General features: G+C 41.7%; 1 protein-coding gene across 6 annotated transcripts in view; it reads right to left on the reverse strand.

Moving 5' to 3' along the window:
- Positions 1-868: 868 nt before the first annotated feature.
- Positions 869-13376, reverse strand: part of PDK1 (pyruvate dehydrogenase kinase 1) — a 41294-nt gene continuing 28786 nt past the window's right edge. For 4 of the 6 annotated variants that reach the window (XM_061608482.1, XM_061608484.1, XM_061608485.1 and 1 more), the window contains exons 9-11: positions 10344-10454; positions 5104-5217; positions 869-4999 (exon numbers count right to left, since the gene is read on the reverse strand). In XM_061608482.1, coding sequence (XP_061464466.1) covers positions 4859-4999; positions 5104-5217; positions 10344-10454 — 366 coding nt within the window. In that variant the 3' untranslated portion in view covers positions 869-4858. Of the gene's footprint in view, positions 5000-5103; positions 5218-5341; positions 5776-10343; positions 10455-13376 lie in introns of those variants that run through there. The other 2 variants (XM_061608483.1, XM_061608487.1) reach the window with 2 other exon arrangements.

The raw sequence follows: 13376 nt of genomic DNA on the forward strand, positions 1-13376 counted from the left end.
ATCTATTTGCAGAGTGGACTCAATGGAATTTGTTGTAAATTCAAGTGAGGATTTCAAAAAGGTTGTGTGGTTCAGCTAATGGCTATAACAAGGGACTGGTCCAATAGTTCAGTATTCGCATCAAGTGAATACTTTGAAGTTACCATGACACACCAGTATGTCAACTGAACAATTAATTTAGACTTACTGGACTACGTTCTTGCTCAAATCTGCTTACAATAAAATATTTAAATTTCAAATCTTAATAACCATACAATTGTGAACCACAGTGCAAGAGTATATACCTTAACTATAGAAGAGAAACTGTCCGCTTTGAAAGAGTACCTTTTGGGAAAGGAAGAGTTAGCTAGGTGAGCCTGAGTGGCTAGAGAATTTCATTGATCAGCATACTGCCTGCAAAAGCCTTCATTGGTCCCCATGTGGGGCCCCAGACTGAGCTTTCATTTTTTTAAAAAAGCAGGTCTCTAACCTTCCTACAAAGGAAGTTATGAAGCAAAATATGCAGGTACCCCTCTGAGCAATGGTGAAATGAACCAGCCTGGCTGCTCTAATCTGTCATCACTTTTAGCCAGTGAACGAGTACAGTGGGTATAGGATGGTGGCCTAGGCTGTGATCGATTGAGAAATGTATAGAGTCTAAGAGATGGAATGCCCATCTCTTTTAGACTAGATAAACCAAATATTTGATAACTGAATAGTTTAAAAGTCCTAAAAAGAAGTCTACAAGATAAAAAATATGAATCAGTTGGGTACCCCATGAATGCAAAGTATGATCCTACTACTATTTTTTTTTTATTTCCACACTGAAGTGATAATACAAGACCAATACAGCAGGAGTTACTATGCCATTAATCAAACAAATACCTGATTTTTAAAAAATGCTTAATTTTATTGTTATAAAAATCACTAAGCCATTTTGTTGCAAGCCAAATTTTTCACAGTACAGTATTAAAATTCTAAATACAAAATGTCTTGACTGGTTCCATTTTATTCTTCCAGCTGCAAGCAAAATTGTTTAAAACTATCTCATACTAGCAGCGAGGGAATAATACCTAGAAGGTAGCATTATCATTATTTTCTGAAATACTGTATTAATAGGGATCAAACTTTAAAACAGCAAATGAACTCATTGTGCCTATGAGTTTCCCACCACAAACATTTGTTTTGGTTAGTGCTAAACTTTCAGAACATTGAATTGTTGAACGTACCAGTATAATCATGATCTAGCTAGGACAATGTGCATGTGCATCCATACATATGCTTGCAAATCCCTTGGTAGGCTAGAAGGCATACATGCAGACAAGCTCAATTAGCATCCATAGCACAGCACTGCACATTTCGTTCCTGTGACTACTGGCTCAGGACCACAGACCTGATTATAATTCATATTCCATACAAGGATAGAAGATACTAACTCTAGCTTCTCTTCCTCTTTTCCTTCACCTCCAGATGATCAAACCTACTACAATCCTGATTTGCTAACTAACATGGCAGAAATGTTTCCTTCTAAAGATGATGATGTGTTAAAGCAGTAGTGTAATGTAGGCTTGATGCGTGCTTGATCTACAAGCTACCATACTAAACTGCTGTTGATTACAGCATGGGCAGCTTCACTATGAACACCACATTCAACAATCCAATTTACATAGTAAACAGGAGAGGGATTTCCTAATATAGTAAGATACAGGAGTGGCTATTTTACCGTTTCCCAACTAACACCCAAAATCTAAACACATTTGGCACTGCTATTACTCTGAACAAGGTTTAGTTCCCGAGTAAAAATGTTTAGAATTATGTACTCTACCCATACTTCTTTACTGCAACCTGGCTATACAACATTCCTGATATAGGATCATGCCTCAGGCAATTAAATTACTGCTGCAATTGTAGGTGTGAATTAAAAGCTGGTTATAATAATTTATAATCAGCATAGATAAAACAGAGATCATCTCTCTTGCCTATATATCACATTTGCTGGAAATTAAGGAATTTAAGCACAGCACCAAGAAACATTCACAGTTAGGACCTGAGATTGTGTTTGTGTGTACACAACAGCAGAGCAGAGCTTTTTCTGCCCATTGAGTAACAATGTACCACAGCTGCTTTAGATGTTTGGATTTGCAACAATAGTTGTAGATTGCATATGTATTGATTGAATAGAAACTTCTGGTGAGCAACCGCTCTTATATGATATATGCAGAACGATTGCCCTTCTGTGATTATTCCTTGCAACACTGGCATTACATTCACTAAGGCTGCAATCCTTCACTCACTTACATGGAAGTAAGTATCAATGAGCTTAACAGGACTTACTGTTGAGTAGACTTCTTAGTAGATATGTAGGGGCTTGTACTTTGAAGTTACCATGACAGTATGACAGAATACTAAGCATCCCAGAATTCAGTTAAACTCAGTGGAATGAAATTGCTTTAATTCTACTTTGGTAGCTGGCCATATTTGTAGGGAACAAAATGCCGGAGAGCATAACCAGAAAATTAAATATCTGTGGAAGTATTTACTGGGCTACAGCAGTATGAAACATCAGCTCTAAACAAAAACTATACAATGCTCTTTAGAGAAACAATATGTTATTAATGTTCCAATTTCTTTTTTACATTTGTAAGCAAGTGAGTGAATCCAAAGAGGTCAAGAGAAATACTATGAATGTGCAAGGAAATGAATCCATAGCAATTAGATGTCAAAAGTACTGTGTGCAGTGCACATAACGTTTAAACTGTCTTAACAACCTGAGGTCTGCTTTACTGTGCAAAACTAGCACAAGTATTAGTGGCATTAAATTAGGAGCCAGAAAGGGCTTTTTCCAGATCACATCCACATCATACAGTTAAAGCAGTTTCATACCACTTTAATCGCCATGGAGAATCCTGGGAATTGTAGTTGCTGAGGAGTTCTCACCTCATAGATCTACAACTCCCAGTATGCGTAACAAACTAGAGTTCTCACTATTCTTTATGACTGTTAAAAGTGCTATAATAGTGCTTTAAATGTATGGCATGGCTATGACCTCATTTACCTAAAAGCAGTAGCAAAGTGCCCCCAAAGAAGCACTTTTAAATATCATTAATTTCAAGAGGAGAGTGAAAGACCTGCTTAAGCCTCTCCAATTGAAACCAGTGGCGCTTAAAGCAATTTGTTTGGGTCATGCTCAGTATTTTTGCATTATTTACAGCTGCTAACATACAAAGGCTTGGATGCAGAGATGCCCTGCGCACGCGGCAAGGCATTTCCACTGAAGTCAGCCCCACAGAGTTCTCCCTATTTCCCCACCCCACTACAGCTCTTGTGCCCTATCACATGTCATTCCAGACAGTCCCTCAACCCTCAGGAGCAGCTTTGGTGGACTGTAAGGGGTGGCAGAGAAGCCCCATTGCATGAATCGAATTCGACTCCTTAGTTTCTGGATCCAATTGATTATACCTAACTATTTTAAAAAGAAGCAAATATGTATTTTTAAAAAATAAATTGATTTTTTAAAACCATCTAATTAAGATTTTTATACAGTATCACAGATGTGAGATTTTCATGCAAACTTCCAAGGGAGGAGGAAACAACATGGCATGAACCAGCCAAAGTTAAATGCTTTTAAGTGCCACTGATTCTGTTGGTAGATATTTCTATGTGCTTAACTTCCCAATGAAAATTGTTGATTCAAACATTTTTAAATTTAGCTGGATCATGTGTAAAATTAAATGCATAAAATTTGTTTCAACTGTGGGTGGTGTCTAGCATTAGAAGGAATAAACTGTTTGATTCCAAGAAATAAAAACAAAACATATGATAATCTTTCAGGGCGTAATTCTCCTGGTAGTTACACTGGCCTGAGGGGCTTCAGGATACGGCATAGCTGTGGCTGAGAAGGGTGTGGGTGCTATCTGGCTCTACCAGCAGAAGTCTTCCCCTCCTCTCCAAGCGCAGTCGCAGCACAGCTGCAACACAGCCAGGGAACTCCACTGCCACCTGGGTGCAGCCGGCTCAGCAGAGACCAGCACAAATGCAGCCAGTGGAAGGCCCGGAAAAGGGGCTTTCCAGGGGGTGTCAGGGTGGAACTGAGGGTAAGGGGATTTACACTGCATCCTGAGTCCACGGCCCTCTATCCCAACAGCTGATACACAGGGAAAAGGCATGTCGGAAGAAAACATGCGTTTTGTTTCCTTCAGCTGTGCCCTCCCCTCCTGAACAGATGCTGGATGCGGCAGCCCCCTCTGCTGGCCTCCAATGAGTTGGATTGCCCCCTAAGTAGAATCTCTCCTGTTGTAAAGCACTTCTGTAATCCTTGTGAAGACAAAGTGCTGTGTTAGTGCAACCAAGTCCCAAAGCTTTATAAAGCTACAATTCTTAAATTCAACTAAATCCTCCATGAGCATTTCATTAGAACATTTAGTAATTGAACTGTACAATATTTGAACAAGCTGTGCACTGACCTTTTTATATCCAATCTAGAATTTGTGCATTAGATCAGCCTTTCCTAACTTTTGGGTCCCCAGATGTTGTTGGACTACAACTCCCATCAGCATCCAAAATGGCCAATGGTCAGGAATGATGGGAATTGTAGTCCAGCAACATCTGGAGACCCAAAGGTTGGGAAAGGCTGCACTAGATCCATTATTACTAGAATAATGAAGGAAATGATTGAAATGAATTTAGTATATTCACTTCTCAAATGTACACTGCACAATACTCTAGAAAAGATACGTAGTTTTCTGACTCCTGTTTAGTGGAAATATATGCTCTCCCAGACAAAATACTAGAGCTGTACTGTGGTAACCCAGGCACACACAATCCTGACACAAACTGTGTACTAAGGCTATCTTCCGCATGCCACATCTGTCCCATACTGCTATATACTGCGGAATGTAGTCATGTCTTTCGGCTCACTACTTGGGACACACCAGTCATCTGCTTCATGATTTGCTGTGTAATGTCTCCAAGCTGATTTGTTATACACTGGCAGTCTTTCAATAGATTCTGTTGATAAAGCCTGCAGAGAAAGGGGGAAGGGGCAGCGTTAATATAATTTGCCATAATCAGATTCTGTCTTTTAAACAGAGAGAAGTTTGTCAAAACACATGGGAAATAACATGCCTTTATGAAGATAACAGCATCTGTACCATAACCCTCAAGAGAATAGAGCTTCAGATCTCCTTGGAAGTACTGAGCATAGAGACGGGATATAGGTAAGCCATAACCAAATCCAGCCTAAGCACACACACAAAACAGAGTTAAATGAAACATTTGAAGAATAAAATAATATCATCAACATTTTGTAGAGTAAAACAATCTGTTGCTGGACACAGACTTGAAGAGAAAAGGCTGTTGCTTATACAATGAAAAGATAGTGAAGGAAACTCACCCTCTCTATTCTAATGTCACAAGAACGCTGGGAGGTAGGATAGGCTGAGCTCCTTCAGTAAGCTTCATGGCAGAGTGGGGTTTGAACTCAGGTCTCCAGGGCCTGGTCCAGTGCTAACCACACAACTGGCCTTCCTCTCCTATTCATTCTTCTGTACAATTGCCTTTGGAGTTGCTGCCAGACAGTTTTTTTAGAATGCTTTTCATTTATCTCTATTGAAGTCACTTGAGTAACAGTAAGGGCAGCTTCACAATTTTGAAAATCCTTTTTTTTTGTTTAGTTCCATAAACATGCTGTGGGGCATGTGCATATATTACAATTGGATCTGGGTCTCCGTAATGCATATATGCAGTTGCTTGTCATTTTCTCATCTTATAGGATGCAGCAGAGGAATGTATGAGTATCTGTAATGGATATCCACAGATTTCAACATGTGGCATTAATGGCATTATCACATATATAACCAGTAGGCATGTAACGCAAGCAAAAATAGTGTTGTGATAAAGACACCACAGAACCTCAGATGAAATGTAAGCAAAAGCAGAAAAAACCCGATTGGTGTATGAATTTATCTCACTGAACAACCTAATTATCTGACCTGCTGTACAATGTAGGAACCTGGCAGAGTTCAATGCTTTCAATTGTGCTGGGAATTTCCAATAGTGCTTGGAAGTGGATCGGATGCCAATGAAGTTCTTTTAATACCCATGAACTGGTCCAGCCAGCAGTTGGATTTTGAATTAACAGAAGTTTTTAAATTAGCCTTCAAAAACACTCCCAAATGCAAGGCAAACAGCTGTCTTTTAACGTGGATGCTAAGAAGGGCATCTCCAGGTAGAGCTGGGAAAGGTTTCAAAGCCTGGAGAGCTGCTATTAGTCTCTATGGGCAATACTGAGCTAGATGGATCAATGGTCTATAAAGCAGTTTCTTATGTTCCTATGTGTTGCAGGGAAGCATATATATAATTACAGTACTGGACCCAGGCTCAACGTGACATTAAGGAACACTGGTGCAGTTTTGTGTCACTGATCATGTGTACTAACAACTTTTTTTTAACCTGCACTTGTTCCAGTGATTTTTAACAGCAGCTTGATCTTAAGACATTAGCAGATAAGTGGTGGCAGCACCTGCCATCTCCAAAGATGGAAAATTACATTTTTGTATGTTTGTTGGTGTTCTTCTTACTTTGCTTCTTTCCTGTGTTACTACTGTCTCTAAAGAAAACCTAACCTAGAAAATTCTATTTCTCTCATTATTCATCCTAGAAATCTGTGTCAAATTTATTTTTATTAATTTCAAAGCCTTTTTATTGGTCAATGTCATATGATGGTGTTTTGTGTTTCAAACTGGAGATTTAGGTGGATCGGGGAGGGGCGAGCCATATATCGGGATCAATTTGAAGGCAGTCCATTTCCATTTCAAGCAATGACTCTAGCTGCTGGGAAAAACAAACTTGGCCTGCACAATATGCATGTGTCCAGCCTGCTATGCTTAAACTACCCCACTTAAGGAAGGGTGGGCACGGTCAATTAAAAACATAGAGCACACCTAGAAATTTGCTAGAACATATTTCACCTCCCACTGTTTTATCTTGTGCAAACTGAGACACTCCTCATGTCCAATGGAGACCACTCTACAGAATAGTCAGTGCTATTATTCCACAATTGTTTTTGGATTTTTTAGTGTACATTTTGCAAAGTGTTGATGTACTTCACATATTCATGGAAAGAGAAGCAAAAGAAAGTGATTTACTATAGGAAACTTCACTAAAATTACAAAGTAAATCAAACATATTTAAAGTGACTATCTGAACTATATCAGCTGTCTTGATATGGTTGCTTCCTCTCTGCTAAAACAAGATCAGCACAGCACATGCCTTGTTTCTGTTATTTGGGCTGACTGCAGTGTTGCCACCACTCACCATATGCTCAGAGGCACATGTTCCCAAATTCTTCCAAGCTACACAGGAAGTGGATTGGACTGTGAAAGACCAACCCAAATTGTGTTTGCATTTTGACAAATTTGTAGGGCAATACAATATCTCAGAGAGGAGGTCAGGTCTCCTGCTCTCCCAGTGCTATAGCTGCCCAATTTCCCTGCTTTTAAAAGTTTGATAGAAATATCTGTTGGCTATAGGTAGGTTTTTAAACCACAAGTTTTTTTGCCTATTAGTGAATTTCTCTGTTTTTTTAATCTGGGAGGTAAGAAATGGGATCCTGTGCAAGTTTGCTGAGAATGGATTGATCATTTGCATGCTTATTGCGTTCAATGGGATTTACTCCCCTGTAATCATGTTTAGGATAGGTGAAGCTGACCATGGGGGATGGGGAGAGGAGGAGGAGGAGGGAAGGGAGGAGGGCAGAGGGAAGGAGGGGGATGGGAGCAGGCGAGAGGGGGTGGGGAAGAAGAGGGCAGGTTTGATCGTTTACATGCTTATTTAGTTCAGTGGGATTTACTCCCGTGCAGTCTGCGTCTGTGTTAGAATTGCTTTTAATATGTTTTCTTTAGTAATATGTTTTTAACTGTTTGTTTTTTAAAAAAGATGTTTTTAAAGCTTTTTAAAAAAATGTTTTTAACTTTGTTTTGTTTTAATGTATTTTAAGGTCTTTTTATGAAGTTTTAAAGTGTTTTTAGCGTTTCTGTTTGCCGCCCTGGGCTCCTGCTGGGAGGAAGGGCGGGATATAAATCAAATAATAAATAATTAAATAAATAAATCATGCTTAGAATAGGTGAAACTAATGTGGGGCAGGAGAGGAGGGAGGGCTGGAGCGGGCAGGAGAGGAGGAAGAAGGAAGAGGGAAGGGGAAGAAGAAGGGAGAAGGAAGGGAGAGGAGAGGGGGGAGGGGAAGGAGAGGGGAAAGACAGGTTTGATCATTTGCATGCTTATTGAGTTGTGAGATTTACTCCCATGCAATCATGCTTAGGATAGGTGAAACTGACCTGGGGGAGGGACAGGGTGGGTGGGCACTTAGCAGAGGGAAAGCCCCTTTACTTTCCAAGAGGAAAACATTGTGAACAGTATCATTGCTTTTCAGTGTTTCCCCCACCTTTTTATTCTATAGCAGGCACATGCAGCCTCCCGCCCCAATTTAAACCAAAGCTGTCCCTGGCCACATCCACACCAGACTTTTATTTTACTTTAGACAGTCATGGCTTCCCCCAAAGAATCCTCGGAAGTGTAGTTTGTGAGGGGTGCTGAGAGTTGCTAGGAGTTGCCCTATTCCCCTCACAGAGCTACAATCCCCTGAAGAGGAGCTGACTGTTAAACCACTCTAGCTACTGGAGCTCTGTCAGGGGAATAGAAGACTCTTCTCAGCACCTTTCACAAACTACACTTCCCAGGATTCTTGGAGGGAAGCCATGACTGTTTAAAGTGAAATAAAGGTCTGGCGTGGGTGTGGCCCCGATTAACCAAGCCAAACAGATATGAGTCTGGCTTTTAGAACACTGACAGTTCTTACTGAGCATGGCCAACATTATAATAGACTTTAATGTTAAATTTCTTAAATTAATTAAAAATCAGACAAGTTTTTTTTTAACTGTGAAACAGCAGAAGATGAAGGTAAGAGTATGGGGCAAGGGCAGTATTAGGATTAGAGGTACTCTGTGAACATGGCTGATTTTTAATTAATTACAATTACAATTAATCACTGACAGAAAAAAGTCCAACAAGGGTCTGGATTTTTCTCCTCTTGTTTTACACTTTGAATTCTCAATTCTCTCTGAGTGTTTTGTGTATCACCATGACAACTTAGAGGATTGTTAAGCAAGAGTTTCTGAGTTCAGGACTATACGTTTTGTAAGGTTTTGTTTTGAAATGAGCTTATAGGAAGCAGCAGAATGACATGGGGGCATTTTTAATTTAACATTGCAGAATGTGGAAAATCCATGCTGGCCACTCTCGTGGCTGTATAATAAAATAAGAAATGATCTTCTGCAAGTCATCTCCTGATTTTACACTGCTCAAATGAATTAAATGAATATTTATCCAGATAAATCACCAAAATACCACTGGCACCAGCTCACAGAACCTCAAATTTCAGTGTGCTTAAAATCATCAGCATTTTAAATATTTGGGCAGCACTCTAGAAGGCCAAAAGTAGAAAGGGCAGTGAGACTGTTCTTGCCCACAATCTTGAACAAGTTACATGCATCATTAACTGTACAATGCAGGTTTTCACTGCTGCAACAGAGTCTCTGGCTAAAGCTTGATTTTCTTCATGGAAGCTTTTTGCATTTGGAAGTTTGTTTCTACATGCAAATGTGGAACTTTGGATACTAGCTTTACTTAATATATTGTTTTGCTCTAACTTAAGAACATTCTAGTCTATATTTACCATAAGCAATTGATCTATCTACATTAAGGGTGTGTGACTTATGGCCCTCAGCCTCATTTCAGAAGTCTTTTGCCAATGATCAGACATCTGGCAAGAGAGGTCTGCCCCTCCTCTGGCAGAAACAGGGGAGAGAAGAAGGTGGCAGAAAGAGAACAGGAAAAGGGGTAGCTCTGCCCACTTTTGGCTATGATCATGCCCACCACTGGCTTTGGCCCCACTCACTGTTCGCATATGGCCTCCAACAGATTACTTTAAGGCAGTGGTTCTTAACCTGGGGTGCACATACCCCCGGGGGTGTGAGACACTTTTTCTAGGGGTGCAAGGTGTTGTTCAAGAGATTTTAAAAATTCATTTAATCTTAGCTAAGTTAGGCTAAAACACACATTAAAATAAAATAAAGTAAAAATGAAATAAAATAAAAAATGAACAATATTTTTTCAGGGGGTGCGACAGCATATTTTGGAAATCCAAGGGGTGCTGGCAGTGGAAAGGTTAAGAACCACTGCTTTAAGGGAACCTACCCTCAAGAGAAAAAAAGTATTTCCACTATTAATGTACATGAAAATGTTAGAAAAATAACAAACTCATTCATCAGTGGACAATGTAAAATCTTACATAAAAACAATTTACATACCAGTGGTGTTGCTCGTGATGTCTCAACACGGGGGCGTGGTGCAGTTGAATACATATAGTTAAACAGGCGATCTATTTTCCTCAAAGGAACACCACCACCACGATCACACATCTAAAAGGTGAAGAAACTGCACTGAGTTCCTCTCCGTATATGAATTCCCTTACACAATCTTTATTAAGAATATGTTTCATAAATAGCAACATGAATAATTAGGACTTGGGGATGATTCATGCAACGCATTCTAGTTCTGGCTAAAAAAAGACATCAGCAAAGGCAACCTTAACATTAAAAATATCCACCTCCATGTTGGTCTGAAAGTATGAAAATGTATTTCTATAAGAATATTTATATCCTACCTTTCTGTTAGTTTTGCTATTCAAGACTTAGGCAGCTAACATTATAAACAAAAACAAATATAATTAATAAATCATACAAAATTGAAGTGTTTTTTTAAAAATCTACACTAAATAAATCCAGCTGAAAACATAAGAACATAAGAAGAGCCTACTGAATCAGGCGATTGGCCCATGTAGTCCAACATCCTGTTCTCACAATGGCCAACCAGATGCCCATGGGAAGCCTATCAGCAGGACCTGAGCACAAGAGCATTCTCCCCTCCTGTGGTTTCCAGAAACTAGTATTCAGAAGCATACTGCCTCTAACTATGGAGGCAGTACATAGCCATCATGGCTAGTAGCCATTGGTAGCCTTATCCTCCATGAATTTGTCTAATCCTCTTTTAAAGCTATGCAGCCTGGTGGTCATCATTGCCTCTTATGGAACCGAATTCCATAGTTTAGCTATGCACTGTGTGAACGGACTTACCATGAAGTGTCCTTCTGGTCAGTGGAGAGTGGAGCAGACAGGAACGATTAACTCCTCCTGGAGGCAGAGTCACTAGAAAGAGCACTATAAAAAAAGTTTAGTTGGTGGCTAGCCGGACGGTGGAAGAAACCTTCTCCCGGTCTCCAGTTTGTGACACAGCTGTAAAAACCCGAGCACTGTCCAGTCAACATGAACTTTTACACTGAAACTTGAACAGTGGATATAATAAAAACAAACATTAACAAATTGGCAGACAATTCCAGGAGGGGACATAGGAGGCCCTCATTACTCTCTCCAGAGGGTGAGCGACTGGTGGTCTCCTGAGGTTTCCAGGGAGATGCCCTTCCCACCCCATAGCCTAGGTTTTGCTGCAGGGTGGGGCTGTCTGCTCCACTCTCTGCTGACCGGAAGGACACTTCATGCTAAGTCCAAATTTCCATTCTTGGTCAACAGAGGAGTGGAGCAGACAAGAATGCGATGTACCTGAGCAGTGACCCCTCCTACATCCTCAGGTGGGAGCAAAACCTAGGCCACCACCCTCTGAAGGCGGCTGTGGCAGAAGCAAACTTATCCACCTTGTAGTGCTTGATGAAGGTGGATGGGTGAGCCCAGGTGGCGGCTTTGCAGATTTCCTCTAGTGGAGCATCCTTGTAGAGGGCTGCTGTAGTGGCAGACCCCCCTAACTGAGTGTGCAGTGATCCAAGGAGGGGGGCTCTCCTTTTGGCTTGATAGGCCTTAACCACGCAATCCCTCACCCAGCAGATGATGGTGGACCTGGACACCTTTAATCCCTGCACATCCTACTGAACGGACACGAACAAGGCCTCTGACCTCCTGAACGGTTCTGTACGGTCCAGGTAGATCCGAAGTGCCCGCCTGACATCGAGTTCGTGCCACTTCTTCTCCCTGAGATGGACTGGGTTGGGGCAGAAGTTGGGTAGAGAGATGTCCTGTCCCCTGTGGAAAGGGGAATTCACCTTGGGGAGAAAACTGGGGTCATGGCGAAGAACCACCTTGTCTGGGTAGAAAATGCCCAGCACTTTCTGAATGGAGAAGGCCTCCAGTTCTCCCACCCTCCTAGCCAAAATGATTGCCACAAGAAAAACTGTCTTGAGGGTGAAATCCTTCATTGGTATGGAACGAGCTGGTTCAATTGGATGTCGTGAGACAGCTCTGAGGACTAACAAGAGATCCCAAGAGGGAAACCTGTGTTGCACTGGAGGTGACAGCGTGGTTGCCCCTCGAAGAAAGTGTTTGACTCAAGGTGAGAGGAAATTGAATGCCCCCCCACCATTGGAAACACACTGCCAAGGGCTGCCGCTTGTCTTTTGAGCATGTTGGGGGCCAGCCCCTGGTCTGCGACTGGTAATTGTCTACACCACCTGTTGAACGCCTTCCAGGTGAGGTAATAAATTCTCTTGAGTGGATGGTTTGTGAGATGCCAGAATGGTGAAGACAACCCTCTCAGACAGCCCCTCTTCACTTAGCCACTGCCGCTCAGCCTCCAGGCGTGAAGCTGGAGCCACTCTGGGTCTGGGTGAAGGATGGGACCTTGTGAGAGAATATCCAGTCTGATGGAAAGCCACCACGGGGGACTGAGGTCCACAAGATTGGAGAACCACAGTCTCCATGGCCAGCGTGGAGCCACCACTATCACCTGAGCCTGCAGAACTCGGTTTCTGCAGAGCAGTCTGGACAGTAGAGTTAGAGGCAGGAAGATGTAAAGAAGTCCCCAAAGCCAGGGGGCTGACAGGGCATCTATGTCCTGAGCATGTGGATCCCAGCCTTGTGCCATGAACCAGTCCAGTTGGGCATTCCCCAAAAGAGGCGAACAGGTCCATGCATGGGAGCCCCACTTCCAAGTGATCTCTAGGAGCACATTCTGGTGAAGGGCCCACTCTCCCTGGTGGACTTGTTCCTGGCTCAACCAATTGTCTTGTGCGTTCAGGATCCCCTACACACATATGGCTGATATGGATGCAAGGTGCCTTTCCGCCCAATGGAACAGCAGGTTGGTCTCCTCCTGAAGAGGGCCTGATTACATGCTCCCTTATTTGCAGACATGCGCTTTTGCAGTGACATTGTTGGTGTGTACTAGCATATGTATCTGATATATAAGAGGTAGGAACTCCTGGAGTGCTAGTTGAATCGCTCTGAGTTTCAACCAGTTGATTGACTGGCACCGTTCCTGTGCTGACCATTTCTCTG

Source organism: Rhineura floridana, chromosome 2 (genome assembly GCF_030035675.1).
Source record: "Rhineura floridana isolate rRhiFlo1 chromosome 2, rRhiFlo1.hap2, whole genome shotgun sequence".
In the NCBI taxonomy this organism is placed as follows: domain Eukaryota; kingdom Metazoa; phylum Chordata; class Lepidosauria; order Squamata; family Rhineuridae; genus Rhineura; species Rhineura floridana.